The 18,557-nt window shown below is 41.7% G+C and overlaps 2 protein-coding genes across 2 annotated transcripts in view; both read right to left on the bottom strand.

Annotated features, from left to right (window-relative positions):
- Window positions 1–828: 828 nt before the first annotated feature.
- LOC120844448 lies at window positions 829–1,641 on the bottom strand. Its single transcript, XM_040216241.1, has one exon. It carries the CDS (start codon window positions 1,639–1,641, stop codon window positions 829–831), a length of 813 nt encoding a protein of 270 aa, XP_040072175.1.
- Window positions 1,642–2,916: 1,275 nt separating this feature from the next.
- LOC115332174 (neprilysin-4-like) overlaps window positions 2,917–18,557 on the bottom strand; it is a 74,299-nt gene continuing 58,658 nt past the window's right edge. Inside the window, exons 15-20 of the mRNA XM_040216240.1 lie at window positions 13,014–13,081; window positions 12,395–12,525; window positions 11,131–11,196; window positions 8,590–8,691; window positions 4,368–4,444; window positions 2,917–3,016 (exon numbers count right to left, since the gene is read on the bottom strand). Coding sequence (XP_040072174.1) covers window positions 2,917–3,016; window positions 4,368–4,444; window positions 8,590–8,691; window positions 11,131–11,196; window positions 12,395–12,525; window positions 13,014–13,081 — 544 coding nt within the window. The remainder of the gene's footprint in view (window positions 3,017–4,367; window positions 4,445–8,589; window positions 8,692–11,130; window positions 11,197–12,394; window positions 12,526–13,013; window positions 13,082–18,557) is intronic.

Genomic DNA, 18,557 nt, shown 5'->3' with positions numbered 1-18,557 from the left:
AATAGCTGGAGCGCTCGAGACGCCGTACGGCAACCGCGAAAACTCGAAAAGACCGAGGTGAGTGTTTACTGTCAGCGCTTTCCTTGCGTTGCTATCAAGTTTCAGTTGCAAATACGCAGCGCGCAGGTCAAGAACCGTGAACACGCGGCACTCCGTGAGCGTTGCGAACAACTCGTCCACCATTGGCAAGGGGTAGTGTTCCGTGCGCAAGTTCGGATTTACTGAGACACTGTAATCGCCACAGATACGAATCTTTCCGCCGGGCTTCGGAACAATGACTAGCGGAGTTGCCCAGTCACTCGTCTTCACAGGAGACAAGATACCATCGTCAATCATTCTCCTCAACTCGCAATCAACAGCGTCTCTAAACGCAAAGGGAACGGTACGATGCTTGCAGAACACTGGCTGAGCATTATCCTTGAAAACAAGGCTTGCCGTGAATCCTGTTATTGCTCCGGATTCTTTCTTGAACACCGACGGAAACAACACTTTCAATGTTTCAAGAGATTTCTCTTCTGCTGTAACTGCGAAAACTGACCTCCAGTCCAGCTTTACTTGCTGCAGCCAGTTTCTATCAAGCAGTGTTGGTAGCCGCACACTGCCGTTTCTTACCACCACTAAAGGCAGCACATGCTTCCCATGACCGCTAGCTACCTCGACATCGGATACACCGACAACGTTAACTTTTTCCCCGGTGTACGTACGCAAGCTGAGCTCACACCGTTTTAGCACTCCTCGAGGTAGAATCTTTCGATACTCCTCTTCTGGCATAAGGGTAACTGCAGAGCCCGTATCAACCTCCAACTCTACCTCGTGACCTGCTATTTCCTACGTAGTCGTAACCGGTGGCGCCCCCGCGACTACGTTACAACGCACAACGCACACGTCTCCGGGACCCACATTAGGCCAGCTCTTTGGCTTACCCCTGGTCTGTTCTCCTCTGCACATTTTTTTGATGTGTCCTTCTTTTCCGCACTTGAAGCACTTCGCTTTAAGAAATGGACACTTACAAGGTTCATGCGCAGAAGAACCACATCGAGAGCAGACAGTTCCTGGCTGTCGCTGCTGTTCCTGGTCTTGTCTGTCCCGCAACCGATGCACGTCGGTGGTATCCGGACCGCTCTGTCTCTGCAGCTCTTTACTCTGCTCTGTAGCCAGTTCCCTTGCCAGTGCCACCTTGTAGACGTCCCCGAATTTGGAACTGCCATCCATCTCGAGAAGCGGTCGCTGAATCTCGGCATCGAGGCAACCAGCGACGAACCGGTCTTGAAGAGCAGTGTCGAGGAATTCACCAAAGTCACAAGTCATGGCCAGCTTCTTGAGGGCAATCACAAAGTCTGCCAGGCTTTCGCCGTCCTTCTGGTACCTCCGGTGGAATTTCGTCCGCTCCGCTATGGTAGACTTGGCCGGCGAGAAGTGGTTCTTGAGTACACACGTCAATTCTGACAAGCTCTTGGAAATCGGAAGCGAGGGCACCAGCAATTCTTTAAGAGTGCGATATGCATTTGTCCCGAGGAAGTTCAAAAACGTTGCCGCTGCATCCTCTGGTTTCACAGCATTCACTTGCACAAAAATCTGGAAGCGCTCCAGGTAGTCGTCGAACGTTTCCTCGTCCGGGCGGAGCTCGTGGAACTTCGGCATGCTGTCTGTTCATCGCATCCTCGTCGCCAGTTGTTATAACTTCGCCTCGGTGGTCGTCGACCGAGATCCAGACAACAGACACCCGGCTTCGATCGCGACCGCGTTCCAACTGTCTCTGGGCGTTTATTTGTGAGACAAAGAAGAAAAAGACCGAAACACGCGACGCCCTCCTAGCGGAGGTAAATCATTCAGTTACTACAGGTATGGATGTGGCTCGTTCCACGATGGTATCCAAGGTCTTCGACGTACTTTGACAGCGAGAGTACAAAAAAGGATACATTGGAGGATTCTTAGGAAATACGTTTGCATTACCTTTGGGAAACGCTAACACTAACCCTGTAACGAAGCCAAAAAAGTGGGAGCAAAAATATAGGAAACAAGAGGGAAAGCATAAACAGAAAAGTGAGGGGGTCAGCGTTAGCGTTTCCCAAAGGGGGACGTGTGTGCTGTTTTCAATCCACCAATGGATCATCCTTTAATTTTTGTTTCATTTGGGACACTTAAAATGCCTAATTTTTCATGGTCTTGCTGAAGACGTTTTATTGTTAATAGGAAATAATATTTTCAGTACTCACATGCGAAAAGTAAAACATGCTGAATATGAGATGCACTGCAAGACCCTACACCGCGAGGGAATGAAAAAAATAGTTTGCACAGAATTAAGTTTCCGGGGGGGGGGGGGGGGGGGGACCACATCTGTGCTGCCCAAGTAGGACCCCTGTGAATCCTTCGAGGCAGCCCAGGTGGGACTTCCGTCGGCCCCCCTTTTAGAGCCCACTGTGTGCTACTTGGGCACGCTGTATAATGCGGGCGTTGAAGCCCATGTTATGCTCCCCTTGTCCTTTTCCTCTTTGCTTCCTCTTCCATTCTGTGCCATCTCCCTTTCATGATAAGATGCTTTAAGTTAGCCTGCCCCTCCGGTGCGGCCGCTCTTCGTTTGGTTTTAGACATGGAATAAAGACATTCCATCGCACTTCACCGTCTGCTGTCGTAAATGCCGTTCCCTTCACCGGCGAACACTACAGGTGGAGTACGGGCTATTGTTATCGGAGGTATAGGAAACATCTACTAAAACCCTCAAATGTAACTGTGTTAACATAATTAGTTTCCCTTAGATTTTCAGAAACGCCATGCGCCCACACTAATGTTATGAATATAATTATTTTGGCAGGTAATCATTTAAGGACGACGAACTTTTATTTGGGACAATCTTGAAAATCAGATAACATATGACTTTAATCCTCTTCCCAATTTCACGACAGCAACAAAATTATGTTACCATAGTGTGCATCGATCACGTGGATTCATCTTTTTCGACGAAGTGCAGTTGAATGCGTCCGCGAACTCTTTGTGATTTTGCAGTGGCACGTTCACTCTGAAATTAGAATGGGTTATAAAATATCAAATGATAACTGCGCAGTCGTCCGCGTTTTCTCGCGTTTTGTGGCACTCAAGTTTTGTCCAGGAAACAAAAGCAGCGGCAAACGCTTTAAGCCGTTTTCCGCTTTTGAAGTGGAAAACGCGAGAATGGTGGTGCGAAAATCAAGATGATGACCCTATCCTCAGCTGTTTCACACCGCCAGCCTTCAGCCTGTTGCGCGACTGGCAAGTTTGCGCACACCCACGCTTCCTTCGTGCTTCAAGTCTTCCTAAAATTGACTGATTTAGCGGTTGTAGACGACATTCAGCAGGTTTTCAAGCGGAACCGTATGTAAATTTTCTCTCGTTATGAAGTTAATAAAAAATCTGTAGATATTTATTCAAATTATCATGACATTTAGTCCCTATATTGTTTCCCCCTGGCTTTATAACGCATCTCCGTGGCCTGCGTTCATGAACCGTTAATGCTTTTTTAAGTCATTTTGAAATAATGTCAAGCACCCTCTTTGCCTTTATATATACCGTATTTCACTGACTTAAAAAATATTATGCGCCGGACGTTTTCTCTTAGACACCGAAATGTGTGCTATGGATTACATAGTTATGGTTGGGTGCACGCCATGTTTTATTTTTCTTCTTGATTTTAATTGTGGTGTTACGTTGTTCTCGCCCAACAGATGTCTTTCTCACTGTCTTCAGTCCCTGACCTCGTGTCATTCCTTAAACAAGTCGAGGCCCTCGGCTACTGTCGGAACAAATAAACCCGTATTGTTTTTCGAAGCTGCATTTTATTTGTGCTCAGTAGTTTTTGGTCATGATTTATTCCCTTTGCATATCCCAAATATGAAGATGAATAAACCATGCTGCTAAAACGGAGTAAGTTTTACAAAGGCGCCGAAAGACAAACTTTTGGCGGAGCCGGGAATGGAACTCAGGTTTTCTCTTTTTTTTTTTTTGAAGCAAAAAAGAAACCACTGCACTAAGCCGTCTTGTCTTTCAGTGGTTTCAATATCTTATAAATGCACTTCAATAGAATGTATTCAACCAGAGGTGTTCTGCAAGCCCACACCGCCGGGTAAAAGGCGATATAAGTCTGTCCTGTGGGCTAAACAACGTTTCGTGTCTTCTATTTTTCAAAGTACGCTTGTAGGCAGTTTCTCAGTGCCAATCACTTACTAAATGCATTGTTTATTTATTATCGCTTAGTATATAAGGTGTTTAAATTAGTGATTTACTTTGGTCGAAATGTTACAATTTTGATACAGTTGCTTCAAAATACTTTCCAATTTCATTGAAATTCACGTTCTTTAATAGTTTCAATAAAATTTAAAGTAGACAATAGTTACCTGTGCATTGGTAGGCTGTGTGCATTTTGTCCAATGTGATATATTCGTGCTGCCTTTGTCATTTTGTTGCACATTGTCTGGAAACCACCGATTAATGAGTATTAACATGTGACAATGCAATTTCACAAAGACAGAGATTTGTTTTATTATAATATTTATTATATGAACATACATATTCACTGCAACATAATAAGAACTTGGAGCACGCTTAAGCTTCGCCTTTAAGAGCGGAACGCGACAGTGTTATCGGGCACGGTTTGCATCGCGTTCTCATTCGCCGTGCAAGCGTACCTTGCGTGGCCTTGTCTGTAGCGTGTCTGGCTCGTAACCAAAGGGTCGTGGGTTCTAATTCCGCCTAAAAGTCTTTAAAGTTTTCTTTAGGTAAAATTAATTAATTTAGAAAGTGCAATCATTGAGACATGCTGCGAACTAGAATTGGCCTTACCACGTCACGTTTTAATCACTTTCATTCCGCGCGCGACGACACGTTTCACGTGAGCGTGCTTGGTTGTTCGAAGTTCCAACGCGAGGTCAGGAGACCATGACGTCATGATCCTATCGACCAATCAAGATTTTGCGTCACACCACCGACGTCGGTTTTTCTGTGATTCAAGCTCCTTAACGGTATCGCGTTAAAAAAAGAAAACAGCGGAAAAGCTTTTTGTCTTCTTCCATGTATATGTTGTATATTTTTAATCAAGTTTTTACTATTATAAACTGACACGAACACGAAACTTGTGTTTTTAATGAATTAAACGATTTTCTCTAACTACTAAAATTAAAAAAAAAAACTGTTATCACGAAACATAAACTATGCAGCAGTTTTGATTGCGTGCTCATTTCCCAGAAATTTCACTTAAACTGAAATAATGCTAAAATTTTTTTACACTATGAAAATCAGACACTTATAAAAGAATAACATAATCTAGTCAATTACGTTTTGCGTGAATCTATGAACGCCTTAAAGTGTCTTCAAGTCGCGTGAGACCAATTTGATAGGAAGCTTATTAACGCAGCACTTGGAGATTTAACAGAAAATGTATTACACAATCAAGTATGCGAAGCTTTCACCCCTTAAATATTGTACTGTATAACTGTCCCCTTAATTGTGTCAAATACTCGCTCTTTCCTATAATATCGAAAACTGAAATATTGATGGAGCAAATCGTTCACTCGAATTTGAGATATTTACATTAGAAGTTTAATAGTTTAGTTTTGTATGGTTTTGTTTGCTGTATTACAAAAAAAGTGTACGCAGTGTACGCGGAGAATTTAGTAGTTTTGTCTTCCTTGAACCCTCTGTTAAATTACTGATGGCGTTATACCATAGAGCGGGTACTTGATGCTTCATTTGTTTGTATAGAATGCATGTATTTCTTCTTTCACCTGCTGCAATTGCCTTACGCAAGGTCGCAGTATTTCAAATAAATAAATAAATAAATAAATAAATAAATAAATAAATACGAATAAATCGCATTAACGTAAAATTTCGCGAATAGAATTTTCGCTTAATCTCACGGCGATGAGGTCGATGCGATCATTCTGTCAAACTATTACTTTTCAAGAAAAAAGGAACATATATTTTAATGCGCTAATGACAACCTTGTGGCAGTGATTAAAACGGGTTAGCCAATGACGACGAGCTTAGACAAATTGTTTCCCATAAGGAAACGAAGGAAAAAAGGTAATAAAAATGTACTGTAAAATGTAGGACTTCAGATACAAATTACGATAACGAAGGAGGGACATAGAAATGTGCCTCTGATGTCCCTTTTTCGTTGCCGTAAATTATAAACCAACACGCTCAACCATCTGTATCAGAAATAAGTTCCCGCAAGATTACGAACAACGTCACCCGGTAGCATTTTTTAAGGCTGATAAATACGTGAGTTAAAAATCTTATAGGATCTAAACTATTTACCAAGTTTTTGTGAAATATTCCACAAGAGCTCTGTGTCAGTTGGTTGTTGTAGACAGATCAACATCATCAAGGTATTTTGATTAGCGTGTGTATAACACCTTTTAATCTAAAAAGTATTCCGCTTCACGCGACTGAGGCCTCCTGACGTGTGTACAAGGCGTGAAACTGTTAGCGTGAACAGGAGTTTGGTGCTTTTTCGTATTTCATTTTAAAAGTATACTGGCAGGCACCAAATTGTATCACTTAGGTTAGTATCCGAGCTGAGCACTTTACTGCTATTAAATTTCAAAGAGAGCCCTTCAATACTGATAGAAAAAACTGAGGAAACCGGCTATAATTTGTTCGGCCTAACAGCGCCGCAGAGAGTACAGGTTCACTTTAGCTTTTTCGCGGCAATTGGCTTAGATTTAGATTGATTACAAAATTATTACGATATAACACATGACAAAGTATACTGATAAGCTTGGTTGCATAAAAATTGACGTGGAAGTAAGTAAAAAGAAACGTGGAAATAAAGAAGTATATATGTTTTTAGAAGTTACAAAACGTGTGATCGGTGACTCTCTGATGCGAGGATAAACTTTGTGAATGCGCGACATGTTTGTGAAAACAAATATGCTCAACACATGCTTAAACTGGATTTATACTTGCATATTCAATAAGGTCTTTAAACCTCTTAATCTTTTGTTTTATGCCGTAATAAATAAGCTACTCACTATTGAATATCGACGGTTCAAAGACATGTCATAAGTGAGTTTATATTTGTACATCATATAGCAAAGCGAAGTATAAAAATAATATTTGTTTTTTCATATCACAAAGCACAAAGAAAGTACTCCTTCGTCCAGAAGTTTGATATTTGTTTGTAATCCTTATTTTTACACTGATTTTGTTTAATACTCTTCTATTGTTTAAGCTTAGTTATGCCGTTTTTTTATTAATTTGCTTTATAGCAAGTGTCTTAAATCTGCTCATTTAATATTACATATACATATATTTAATTCTTTGGCAACCCATTGTGGTATGGAATGCGAAGATTTTAGAATAAAATATGTAAGCACTGGTAGAGAATGTCTTACACAGAATTAAAAATGTAACAGAAGTGTCACACGCTGGCGAAAAAGGAATGGATTGCGGACTCTCTAGATTATGAGAAAGAATTTCCAGGTTTCCTCATAAAGACATTCAGGATTTTCGTAGAAAAGATAGCCGCCCCAAAACACAAGTCTATTAGGAAAACATCGGCTTCCACTGTGAAAATACAAGGAAACCACCTTTATAAATTATCTGCATAATGCCGCTTACCGCTACTTATGGTACAAGAAAAGTACATAAAAGTACTAAATCAGAGCAAAATGCACGATGCAATCTAGTGGGGCGCCGAAGAACATGCTCCATCTCACCAATTGGCTTCGACGCTGGCTAAGGCCTTAGCGCGACAGCGCATTGCTGAAGAATCCTTCGCTCGCACAAACACTCGCGCAGAAAAAGAAATTTCGAGAACTACGCGCCCGCGACCGTGCCTCTGCCGGCACTCAAAGCCAAATTTGAAGCTAAAGTGTACCTCTGCCATGTTGGTTGCGGCGTGCAACCAGAGACCGGCGGGGTGACTAGCATGTACATGTGCAAGAAGGGCGTAAAACAATACTAACCCTCAGCTCGCAGGTGAGGGTGAATATAGGCCTCGATTGTTACCGACAACACAACAAAGCCAAACAGCAGAGGAATCGGAACGCAACCAAGATGGAAACGCACAGTGTTGCCAGACGTCCAAACAATTTAGCATAGGGTCTATTGAGGAGTGGAATAATTTGGGCGGTGACCTTTCTGTTGGGTAATCGTTTACTGTTCAAGCTGATTTCCCAGCATCAGTGACCATGCACCAACTAGCTCAACTCAAACCGGTAATGTTTGTTTCGGTCGATTGTTTAGAGAAGTTTGAAAGTGTTACGTGACTTGTTATCAAAGACGCGTTAGTTTTCTTAAAACGATGTTCGTGTGGTGATTCTGTTTTCGCTGATGCATAACCGGGAGATTGCCAGACGATGATCGTATTTGTGGTTATTGGTTCCAGTACGGTTGTTGATTTTCTTTCATGTATTTGTTTGAAAAAAAACACTTATGAGTCAACACAAAAAAGCTAACAGTACTGTAAATAAATAAAAAGAAAGGTTTGACACCGTAAATAATTAAAAACATATTTGACTATCAATAAATACAATTAATAGTCAGCGTTGTAACAACGGAGTCTTTAAAAAAAGATTGAATTAAAAGAAATTTATAACTCAGCGTCTTACTCACATTTGCATATGCAAGAAATAACAGCTCCTGTGGGGAACGCTTCTCAAGTCCTGGGAGTTTAACGTCCGCTTGAGGCGTAGTTTTTAATACACTGCTGAGAGCCTAATAATCGGTAAGGAAAATAGAAAATTCCAGTGGTCTTCAATCTGGGTAATTTATCCGTGATAAAAGCAAGCCCTTCAGTTGCAAGTTTATAAAGCCAGGACATCTGAATCAGAAACATAACTACACAACTGGGGCATTCAGAGCGAACAGAGACTTTGCACAAAATGGTTATAATACCGTTTTAGGTGTATAAGGTTATAATTCACTTTATAATATTCACAAGAGAGGTATGTTATGTTGTTTCGGTACACACATTTGCGAAAATAAAATACTAGTTCATTAAAACTATACTTAATGTTTTGTAGAGCAGGGCATTCATAGTGTTTCTAGAAAAACTGCGCGAGGTACCACATTCTTCAACATTTTGAAATGCGTGGGCAGTGCGCTTTGACGGGCTGTATGGAAGAGGATAAAAATTGCCACATTCTGCTGCAGCTTCCAGTAAATATATTGTTTTATTAAAGTGCAGAAAGGGTGACTTTAATTGTTTAAGCACAAAGCATGGCGAGACACGAGTTGAATTTTGAGAATAATGATTTCACATTATTACGATTGATGGCAGCATACCCTATCCGACATTCAGTTTCGTCACATTAGTCTCTATAATCATATGAGTCTGTACTATTTGTACCACACCAATGCTAACCATCTTGAGGTTGATATAAGCTCAAGGCGCCTCAAGGCAGAGTATTTGTGGTCTGTGGAAATAAATAAATTAAATTCGCTCTTTAAGTGTTAAGTTTGCATTGCACTATAATTAATCTAATGACGGGCAGGGTATTAGAGTTCACGGATGTACAGTGTGAAGTGGTGTTTTCGGCATAGTCCTCAAAAGCTTTACATTAATTACCTATTAAAACTCAATATTCAAAGATACCAAACATGCAGACCGCTTACTTCATTTTTTTGTTTTGTTATGATGTGGGTACCGTGTTTTCGGTAACTACCGACAAGCCCCAAAACCTAACCTCAAGCCGGTTCTAATTGAAATTGGGGAAAACCGAAGAGCCCTGGACTACAGCTTTATGTCACTGAGAAAAAGGTATGCTTCGCGGAAAAAAATCTGCAACTATAATTTTATTTTGTGTTTACCTTTCACACAGCCATAGTCAAATGTCCGCGAGGATAATTCTTTTTTTTGGAGACCAAAATCCTTACTTCATTTTTGTTTTAATTTGTACCAGGTCATTTTTTAAGTAATTTGAACGCGAGCATGTCCTTTTGAGGTTGGGGAAGTTTTCGTCCGTGCCCTAGTTCTTCAATATAAGGCCGATAAACACCTATTTCCTGTCGGACACCGAAAATTTACATGGAAAAACACCGAATTTGTTGAATAAAAATAAACCGCAAAGACAGTTAACTCTAGTTATGACAGAAATGATCGCACATCAACTCAATGCTGAGAAGTGCTGATGAAATTTTACTTTTGTTTTTCTGGAGCATAAAATATCACATTACTTTCTGCTGCAGTTTGAAGCCATTCTTTCCAATTATAGTGATATACTGAATAACCTGATTTTTAAATTATAACTTTTGACTATATTGACCAACGGTCACTTACTTTCCTTGCCAGAACGGGGCAACGTTATGCCGATGCTCAAGCTTTGATGTTTGTACAGAATCTGGATGAACCTAAACTTATTGAACGGTGCAACGAGTCCCGGCTTGTTCCCGGCGTCAGAACACAGATAATAGTTAAAAATTACACAATAGACTAAATCACCATTAAATAAATTAATAATTCGAGCACAGTCTTGTTTATCGTCTTTTTTATTTTTTATCGTTATTTCTTTTTCTCATCCGCTCCTTAATTCACTGACAAGTTCTCATGTTTTCATTCGTGTGTCTTTTTCTTTTAAATGTCAGTACGTCTTTTTTGTCTTTCTCTCAAAGCATTAAACGCCAGTTGTAAGTAACGCTCCATCCTGTCTCTACGTTCTTCCTCCTTTGTCTTTGCGCTAATTTTACTAAGACGTTTAGTAACAGAATATATAAATCCGCAATAGCGTCTTGAAATAGATAAGCCTTGCACCATTATAGTTTTAACAAAAACACTCCACTTCATACACACTGACGCCTGCGCTCGTTTGTTGTGTAGTTCAAAAGCAGTAAAATGTTTTATTTTTTCTATGACGCAACAAAGTTTTCTCACAGAGAATCTTCTTGCACAATTCTTGATATCAGAATTTACTGCGCACGGAATATTTCACATGATTAAAAGGGCTCAAAACGCACAAGAACAGGTAGAAAAAGGGACACAGACACAGTGCTGTATATGTGTCCCTTCTTCTACTTATCCGCGTGTTTTTTACGCTGCTTTAATTATATGTTTACTATGTACCACCAAATAGCCCACCTCCATTTTTTGTCTCAAAAGCAACCCAAACACAGTAAAAACAGTGCAGACGCAGTAGAGAAATGAAGTTATATAAATACCAATAGAATAGCACTGATCGCGCCATTGTCAGCAATATTCTCCACCTCAGTTCTTGTTCCACTGAGCTGCACAAGGAAATTAAAAAAAATAATTTGATCATATGTCAGCATAATTTGTACCTACGTGAAGTGTAGGTACGTAAAACATATCTACGTGAAAGTGATGAATAATCAAAGTACAGTAAATTTGTTCGTAAAAATAGACCCTAAAACCCTTTTTTAATCTTACTTAGACATGACTTAGGCATGACTTAGACACTAACATGACCTCATTTCTTGTTCCACTGGGCTGTAATAGGGAATTAAAAAATACTTTGATCATATATCATCCTATTTTGTACCTACGTGAAGTGTAGGTACGAAGAAAATGTCTACGCGAAAGTGATGAATAATCAAAGTACAATAAAATTTGTTCGTAAAAATAGACCCATAAAAACACTTTTTAATCTTACTTAGAGATTTAAGTTTGCAAGTACACAACATAAACATGACTGTTAATTTGCTTGGGCCCTGCTGTAAAGACCCCTTGGCAGGAGGTCCATTAACTCAAAGAAACAAGCTGCTGTCAAAATAAATTACGGTATAGCTTGCAGCTATAATTATAATGCAGTTAAATGCAAAGGTGCAAGCGAGCTGGACAAGAATGACGAAAATAATCCCTGGAGAAGGGGAACAAGAGGGACAAAGGACAAACATAAATCTCCAAACACAGCTAGGTGACTGGTGAGCGACCGAAAAAATCCGCCTGGTCCGGGTATCGAACCCGGGACCTCTCCATTACAAGTGGAGCGCTCTACCAACTGAGCTAACCAGGGGTTAGAAGTCAGTAGAGCAAACGGGTTTTATCAGCTGCCACCAGTCGAACACCAACAAGGGTGAAGCTTGCAATTTAAGGTTATAATTATAATGCAGTTAAATGCAAAGGTGCAAGCGAGCTGGACAAGAATGACGAAAATAATCCCTGGAGAAGGGGAACAAGAGGGACAAAGGACAAACATTTTTTCGGTCGCTCACCAGTCACCTAGCTGTGTTTGGAGATTTATGTTTGTCCTTTGTCCCTCTTGTTCCCCTTCTCCAGGGATTATTTTTGTCATTCTTGTCCAGCTCGCTTGCACCTTTGCATTTCCCTCAACAGCCCTCGAAATTGGTTGTTGAGGGAAATGCAGGCTTATCAAAAAGAGATAATGGGATGAAAAGGCAGGTTATACATCTGGCTGTGTTGCATGACGTCACGGGATATTAAACATAAACACAAGTTACGTACATGTTCCTCGGCTTCTTCATCATATATTTGTGAATATTGGTTCACAAAGCACTGGGCTTTCCTTGTAAATTCAGCTATATCCTTTGGAGTCCACCATTTTGACATTTTTCCAGTGGCATCAAAGTCCCTGCCTGTGAAACAGTAAAACCTTAAATAGTTACCTTCACGTTTTGTAGACTCATATTTATAGGTGACAATTTTAATTAAATTTTAATGATTGCACTGTGTTCGTAAAATATTAGTTAAGCTAAATATCTAAAAGAATTGAGCCTTATATGAAACTGAATTTGATTTAATTTTTAAGCTCGAAGTTACGTTTCTCTACTAAATTTGAACAGATTATGCAGATTATTGGCAATGAGTGGGCAAAAAAAAGAATAAGAAAAAAAAAACAGTGTTCTCGCGGCTCGCCCTGCGCTTTTGCGAGTGACCCCCTTGTCGAGACCTGGTAATTCATCTGGTATTCCAGTAAAAACATGTAGGATTTAATATTATTATTTAATTTTATCTTATTGTACACTGGCCCTATCACTCTTAACGCAACTATATTTTTACTTGTCGCAGCTACAAAAGATCAACGTTCTTCGCGTTTCAAAAAAATACTAAAACCTCACGTTACCTTTACTGTCAAAGCCATGTGTGAGCTCGTGGCCTCCAAAAAAACCTGAACTTCCCAGGCTGGCAGCACTGCACAGATTAAAGTTGCAATTTGTTCAACAAATATTTTTTCGAAATTGCGCAACCTAGTTTAGCAAGGTTCTTGATAAACAATAGTATACGACTAATCGGAACACATTATTTAAGCGTGGAGTCGATACTTTCTAGACAGAAGTAATAGTTTTATGAGCAGATAGAAACTACAGAGAAGACAAAATACAAAGTTTGTATCTTATTGCACTACGGCTTGTTGCGTAATGAGAGTCAAGTTCTGGTTTTAGGAAAAGAATGGGTGTATTGTTTATATAGTGTGCGAGACACCAATGCCGTGGCTCGGGTTTATCTTTCTTTCTTCTACTTTGACCTTTCTTCGCGCGACCCTTTTCTATATTTTTTTATAGTAATCGCGCACTCTAAGACCCATGCTGTCATCATAAATCTTTACCCTCCGCGATACATAAAAAAACGTGATTATAGAAACTCCAATCTTCAAGAGGGCTTCTAATTCGGTTTAAAAACCTTATATGAAAGCAAGGCAACCTATCAAAAGTTGTGCGTATAGCCTCTGAAAATTGTTTTCTACAACCGCGGATATTAAGTTCCGGGGAGCCCCATTAAAAATAAATAAACTACCTGATAAGTAACGCTAATCCGTGTCACAGAAGGTCGCATATATTTTATGTTTAAAATGTTTTGGGACTTATTTTTATGGTAATTTGGATGAAAGAAGGGGGACTGCATAACTAAACCAGCAACTATTTTAGTAACGTATACATGTGTTTGTTATAACTTGCACATTAATAAATATGATATTCACTATTTACTTTATGATGTTTTTTTTATAAGTTTAAGCTGTATTACCTAACTTGACAAAAGTTTCTGGAGTTCATTGCAAACTCAGGTCACTCGAAAAGGGGTGAACGATGATTGAAATAAAAACACGCATAATAAAACGTTTTAAAGTTTTTTGAAGAGTGATGTCAGCTCGCTTGATATTATATAGAAACCACACCATTATTTTAGATATAGCGAGTTCTTGGTTTCGCGGAAAGTAACGCGCCTCTTATTTTTCTCGCGCAAAATATCTGTAACCTAAACGTTTTCAGGTTGCCATATTGGAGCTTTTTGTAAGGAAGTTTGCAATTCAACATTCGTTGCGCAGAGGATGTGGGATGTGTTACAAACAACGAGTGGTAAGAAACAATTTTCAGTGGCAAAAAGGAAACAACAAATTGTCTACTTTTTTGCATGCTGTGTTTAGAAGTTGTTTAATCTATAATCTATATACACACGGTTCGACGCCGGGTTAAAAAAATTAAAAAAACACTAAACTGCAAAAACAAAAGAACATCTAAAGTTTTTTTTAATATTTCTTTTTAAATAAATAAAAAAACAACCTCTAAAGGGTAAATAAGGATTGTAATTATTTTAAATATTTCAACGAAAAAGAATCTTGCAAAATATTCAAGAAAAATGGTAAACGAATGGCCAAGCTGGTGCGTTTGAGTCATGATGTTTAAACACTGAGACTGGGACTGAAACTTCAAGATAAATTCGGAGGGACAGGAACAAGGTGACAAACACGCGTTTCAAAGTTATATTTTGGACGCTAGACGCAATGTAGGCGGAATTCACCACCCACTCTAGGTCCCGACACAAGGAGGTTTTAGTGGGGAGGGTGCGGCGTCCGTATTCTTTGTGTATAAAGCGAAGTTAAGTGTGACGGAAGTGGGCGTGGCCACGAAGTGTCTCTTCAGTCTCTCGGCCAATGAGGCGATCCTTTTCCTGTCTTTTTTTCTTATACCAAGTCCGCCAACTTTTACCGCAGTCTCGAGTAAATTACATCATCATTAGGAAACTCATTTAACGGACGCTACCATCTAAATAGGGGGAAAAGAACCGCGTTGCCATGGTATTGTTTTGCATCGTGGTTGCGTGCCTCATATTTACATGGCGGCGTCCACTGAGCTTAGGAGCCTAGTGCTTGCCTGTCTAGTAGGAAGTGGGTGTGTGGCGAACGCACTCGATACCGCGCCGGGAGCGTCGTCTAGAGCGAGTCGTCATAGCTCGCGCGGCTTTGGAAAACGAGCGTTATCAGACGTCGAACGCAGGAACCCTGAGAATGGCACCGGGTTGACAGAAGATTGTACTAGCACTGCTTCGAACAAGTGTTTGTTTCCCTCCGTCATGATGAGAACGCGCGTGCTCATCGAAACTTCTTTTGGAGCGCCAATTGTATCCAAAGTCATCTGAGAGAGCGGGTAGATGAAGCAGACTGGAGGCGCAGAGCAGTCGTAGCCCAAAGGCCGGTTCACACACTAGACAGTTTTAGTATAGCGTTGCTGGCTCTTACGTACGTAATACGCAATAGCGTAACGTACGCTAAAAATTACCTGCTCGGACCGAATTTAGTTGTGCGTTAGGTTTTCAAGTGAACACCGCGCATGATCTTGGTTAAATTTGCTAGAGCAGTAGAATTTCGGGTGCTTATAGCGCAACCATGATCCTGGAAAGAGATATTGAAAATGAAAACGTGTCCAATTATTTTATTTCAAATTAAACCAAGCCGCAGCTGTCTCGTCAAGCGCGCTTTTCTCGGTGGTTGAGAGGCTACGAGTACGAGTGCGTAGCCAAATTCGATCACGGAGCCAGTCGTCCCGTGGAAACGGCACCTTTTATCAATGCTATCGCAGAATGAAATTCCTGACCTACTGATGTCCAGTGGATAGCGAGAACTTCGGCGATTTCTTTTAGAGCCGTTCGTCCGTCGGCGATGAACTGTGGGAATAGGCTTAGCGTTGAGCAGGTCGCATCGTCGACGCACATTCCGAGGGGCGAACATTTTCACTGTGCACTCCTTCAGCTGCACGGCGATCTGATTCGACCGTGGTAGGTCCCAGAAAGAATTGCCGAGCTGAACACCACGCAATTTTACGTAACAGAGAACTTCGAAAACACCACGTTGCCCTTGCTGCGCCAGTCAAGGTAACCGCCATCTCGGATCCTCGGGTACTTAAACGTCCTTGCCCCGCCCACAGAACGCTGGCCCCGCCTATTAGCACTGGATTGACTTGGCTGCTAGGCTAAACACGTTCGCAAGTCCAATGTTTTCCTGCCACGAAGTCCGGCATCTCTAGTCTGCCGTCTGACACCGTCTGCTAGTCGTGCGGGAAGACGCGCGACAGAATGAAACAAGGAAGCTTGTGGAGGCGACATGACGCTAAAAGAGGTGAGGCCGGGGGAGACTTCCAGTTTGGGAGAACCCACCTCTAACAACAACCAGAACCAAACGACGCTATTGGACTGACTTGGGCACCCTTAGACTATTGGGTGGACTTGGGCAGCATTGGGGGCGTTCCCACGGACCGCTACCTTCACTTCCGGCTTAAGTTGGAATTTTCTCGTCTTGCTGGCTTGAACCGGCCGTGTCGCCTTTTCTTCTACGTACCTTCATGCGGAGCAGCGTACGGGTTCGTCTGCTGTCAGAACACACTCTACTACCACCACTGGAACGCACGTAAGATGCGGCCATGAAAGCGGCGCGTCCACGTTCGCCATTGCTTGCATCCGTCCGCTATTACGTACCCCCCTAATACCGTCTGCGATGCTCGTAAGATGTGCTTATGAAAAAACGTTCTAACCTTTTATCATGCAAGATACGCGGTCTAATACATGAGTTTGTCACCGTCTGTGGATGTAAGGTAAAAAGCGTCCGAAAGAATTTAAAAACAAAAGGAAAATAAATATACCGTCCTCTCAGCCTTTTGGTATTGATGTCTGCTTGCAGAGCGCAGTGACGATCTCAAGGAGGAGAGGGGCGGGGAGAGGGGAAGGGTGCTGTTGCCACCCTCGAAACCTCTTGACTCGTGTTTTCTTCTTTTACACTTGTTTGAGCGATGCGGGAGCAACTTTGTTGACGGGAAATCGCTAGTTGACTTCAATGATGTACACCGGGCACACCTCGCGGATTATTTAAACGTACTGTGATCTCTCTTCAGAGAAAAATGTTAGCCGCAGCTTTGAGGTCCTTCTGGATTAGGCGGCACCATGTGACACGGCGGCGACAGCCGGCATAATCTCCTGGGCGCCATCCGCCGCGACTTTTTCTTAAGGTCGCTCCCGTCGCCTGAATTATTCTCCCCCACAACCACCCTGAACCAATATTAGGAATTCACCCCACCCCTGTTGTACCAATAATGTCTGCGGCTGTTTCTGAGGTAGCGTCCGCGAGCAAGGTGGGTGTCATGACGAACAATTAAAACGCGACCTAAAAATACTCGCTCTAGCAACTCAGATGGACTGCCCAAAACTTGAGTGCAACAGGCCTTCTTAAGCAAAATGGCGGAAACATACCTGGAAAAACCTGATGCGACGCGAACACCCGACTTCTTAACGATATGACTCGCAAATGTTTTCCTGTGCATGTTACCTCTTATTGCTGAAACCATGGTCGCAATCAGTGGCGGATTCAGATGGGGGGTCCATATGCCCTAACCCTTCCCCGCCATATTGAATTCAGCGTGTGTAAAAGTTAAGAACGGGGAAAAGACGGCGGGAGGGGGGGGGTTACAAATATTTGATGTTGTGATCTCTCCCTCCGTCTGGAAACACCTACATACGCACCTTGTCGCCATCACGAGTGTTGCACGATTCTCAGAGTAACGGGACCGCTTTCACGGGAAATGACACATTTTTTCAGCTTCAAAACGCTCAAACGGACGAATCAAGACAAGTCAAGCATATTGGTTGACGTGGGACGCTATGCTTATGCCAGTCCCGCTACAAAAACAGGGACCCGTACAGCGCTTTCGAAAGCGCGTACTCTCGACAATTTTTTGCTGCAAACTACGTCCGTTGAGGATGAGGATATTCTCCGCTAGACACGTCTGTGAACGTGAACCGATTCGCACTATTAAAACCAGGCGACCTCAGCGAGCCACACGGTTCCTGCAACCGCTCGCTGCAAACGCCGGCAGCCATGTATGCTATCGTTTGAAACCAAAGCGTAAAATACAATCTCGTGATGTTTTCTAAAACAATAATGAGTTTGTATATATATTTTTTTTTTGTGAAGAATAAACAATAGTCTAATAAAAGACCCTCGCGGTAAGGAGAATTAGTTTTAGAGCAAACATTCCACGCGACAATCATCTCTCCATCCATTGAAAGCCGAGAAATGGAACGGAGCTAGTCACGTTCCTGGGCGTTGCTAGGGCTACCTCGACGTAAATTGTGCCTGACGGCGCAAATAGTGCCCGTAAAAACTTTCTACGCAAAAAAATTAAAACAAACCAACAAAATACGTGTTGTAGAAGGGCATTTTAAAATGTATTTTTTTTTTATTTCAGTGTTCCTTAAGGCATTAGAGACACTACATATTGGCCGCAGTCAGGAGTCCTGGCACCGGGAATTACCCAGACACGCTGCTGCGTGCCGTTGATATGTGTTAGGATCAACGTATCAAAGCCTAAAAATTATCCCTAGGACATTCAGGCAGTAAAGAAGG

The sequence above is a fragment of the Ixodes scapularis genome, unplaced genomic scaffold (assembly GCF_016920785.2).
Source record: "Ixodes scapularis isolate PalLabHiFi unplaced genomic scaffold, ASM1692078v2 PGA_scaffold13__105_contigs__length_92229423, whole genome shotgun sequence".
Lineage (NCBI taxonomy): Eukaryota > Metazoa > Arthropoda > Arachnida > Ixodida > Ixodidae > Ixodes > Ixodes scapularis.
The sequence above is the reverse complement of the archived record's forward strand: the minus strand, read 5'-3'. Positions and strand labels throughout refer to the sequence as shown.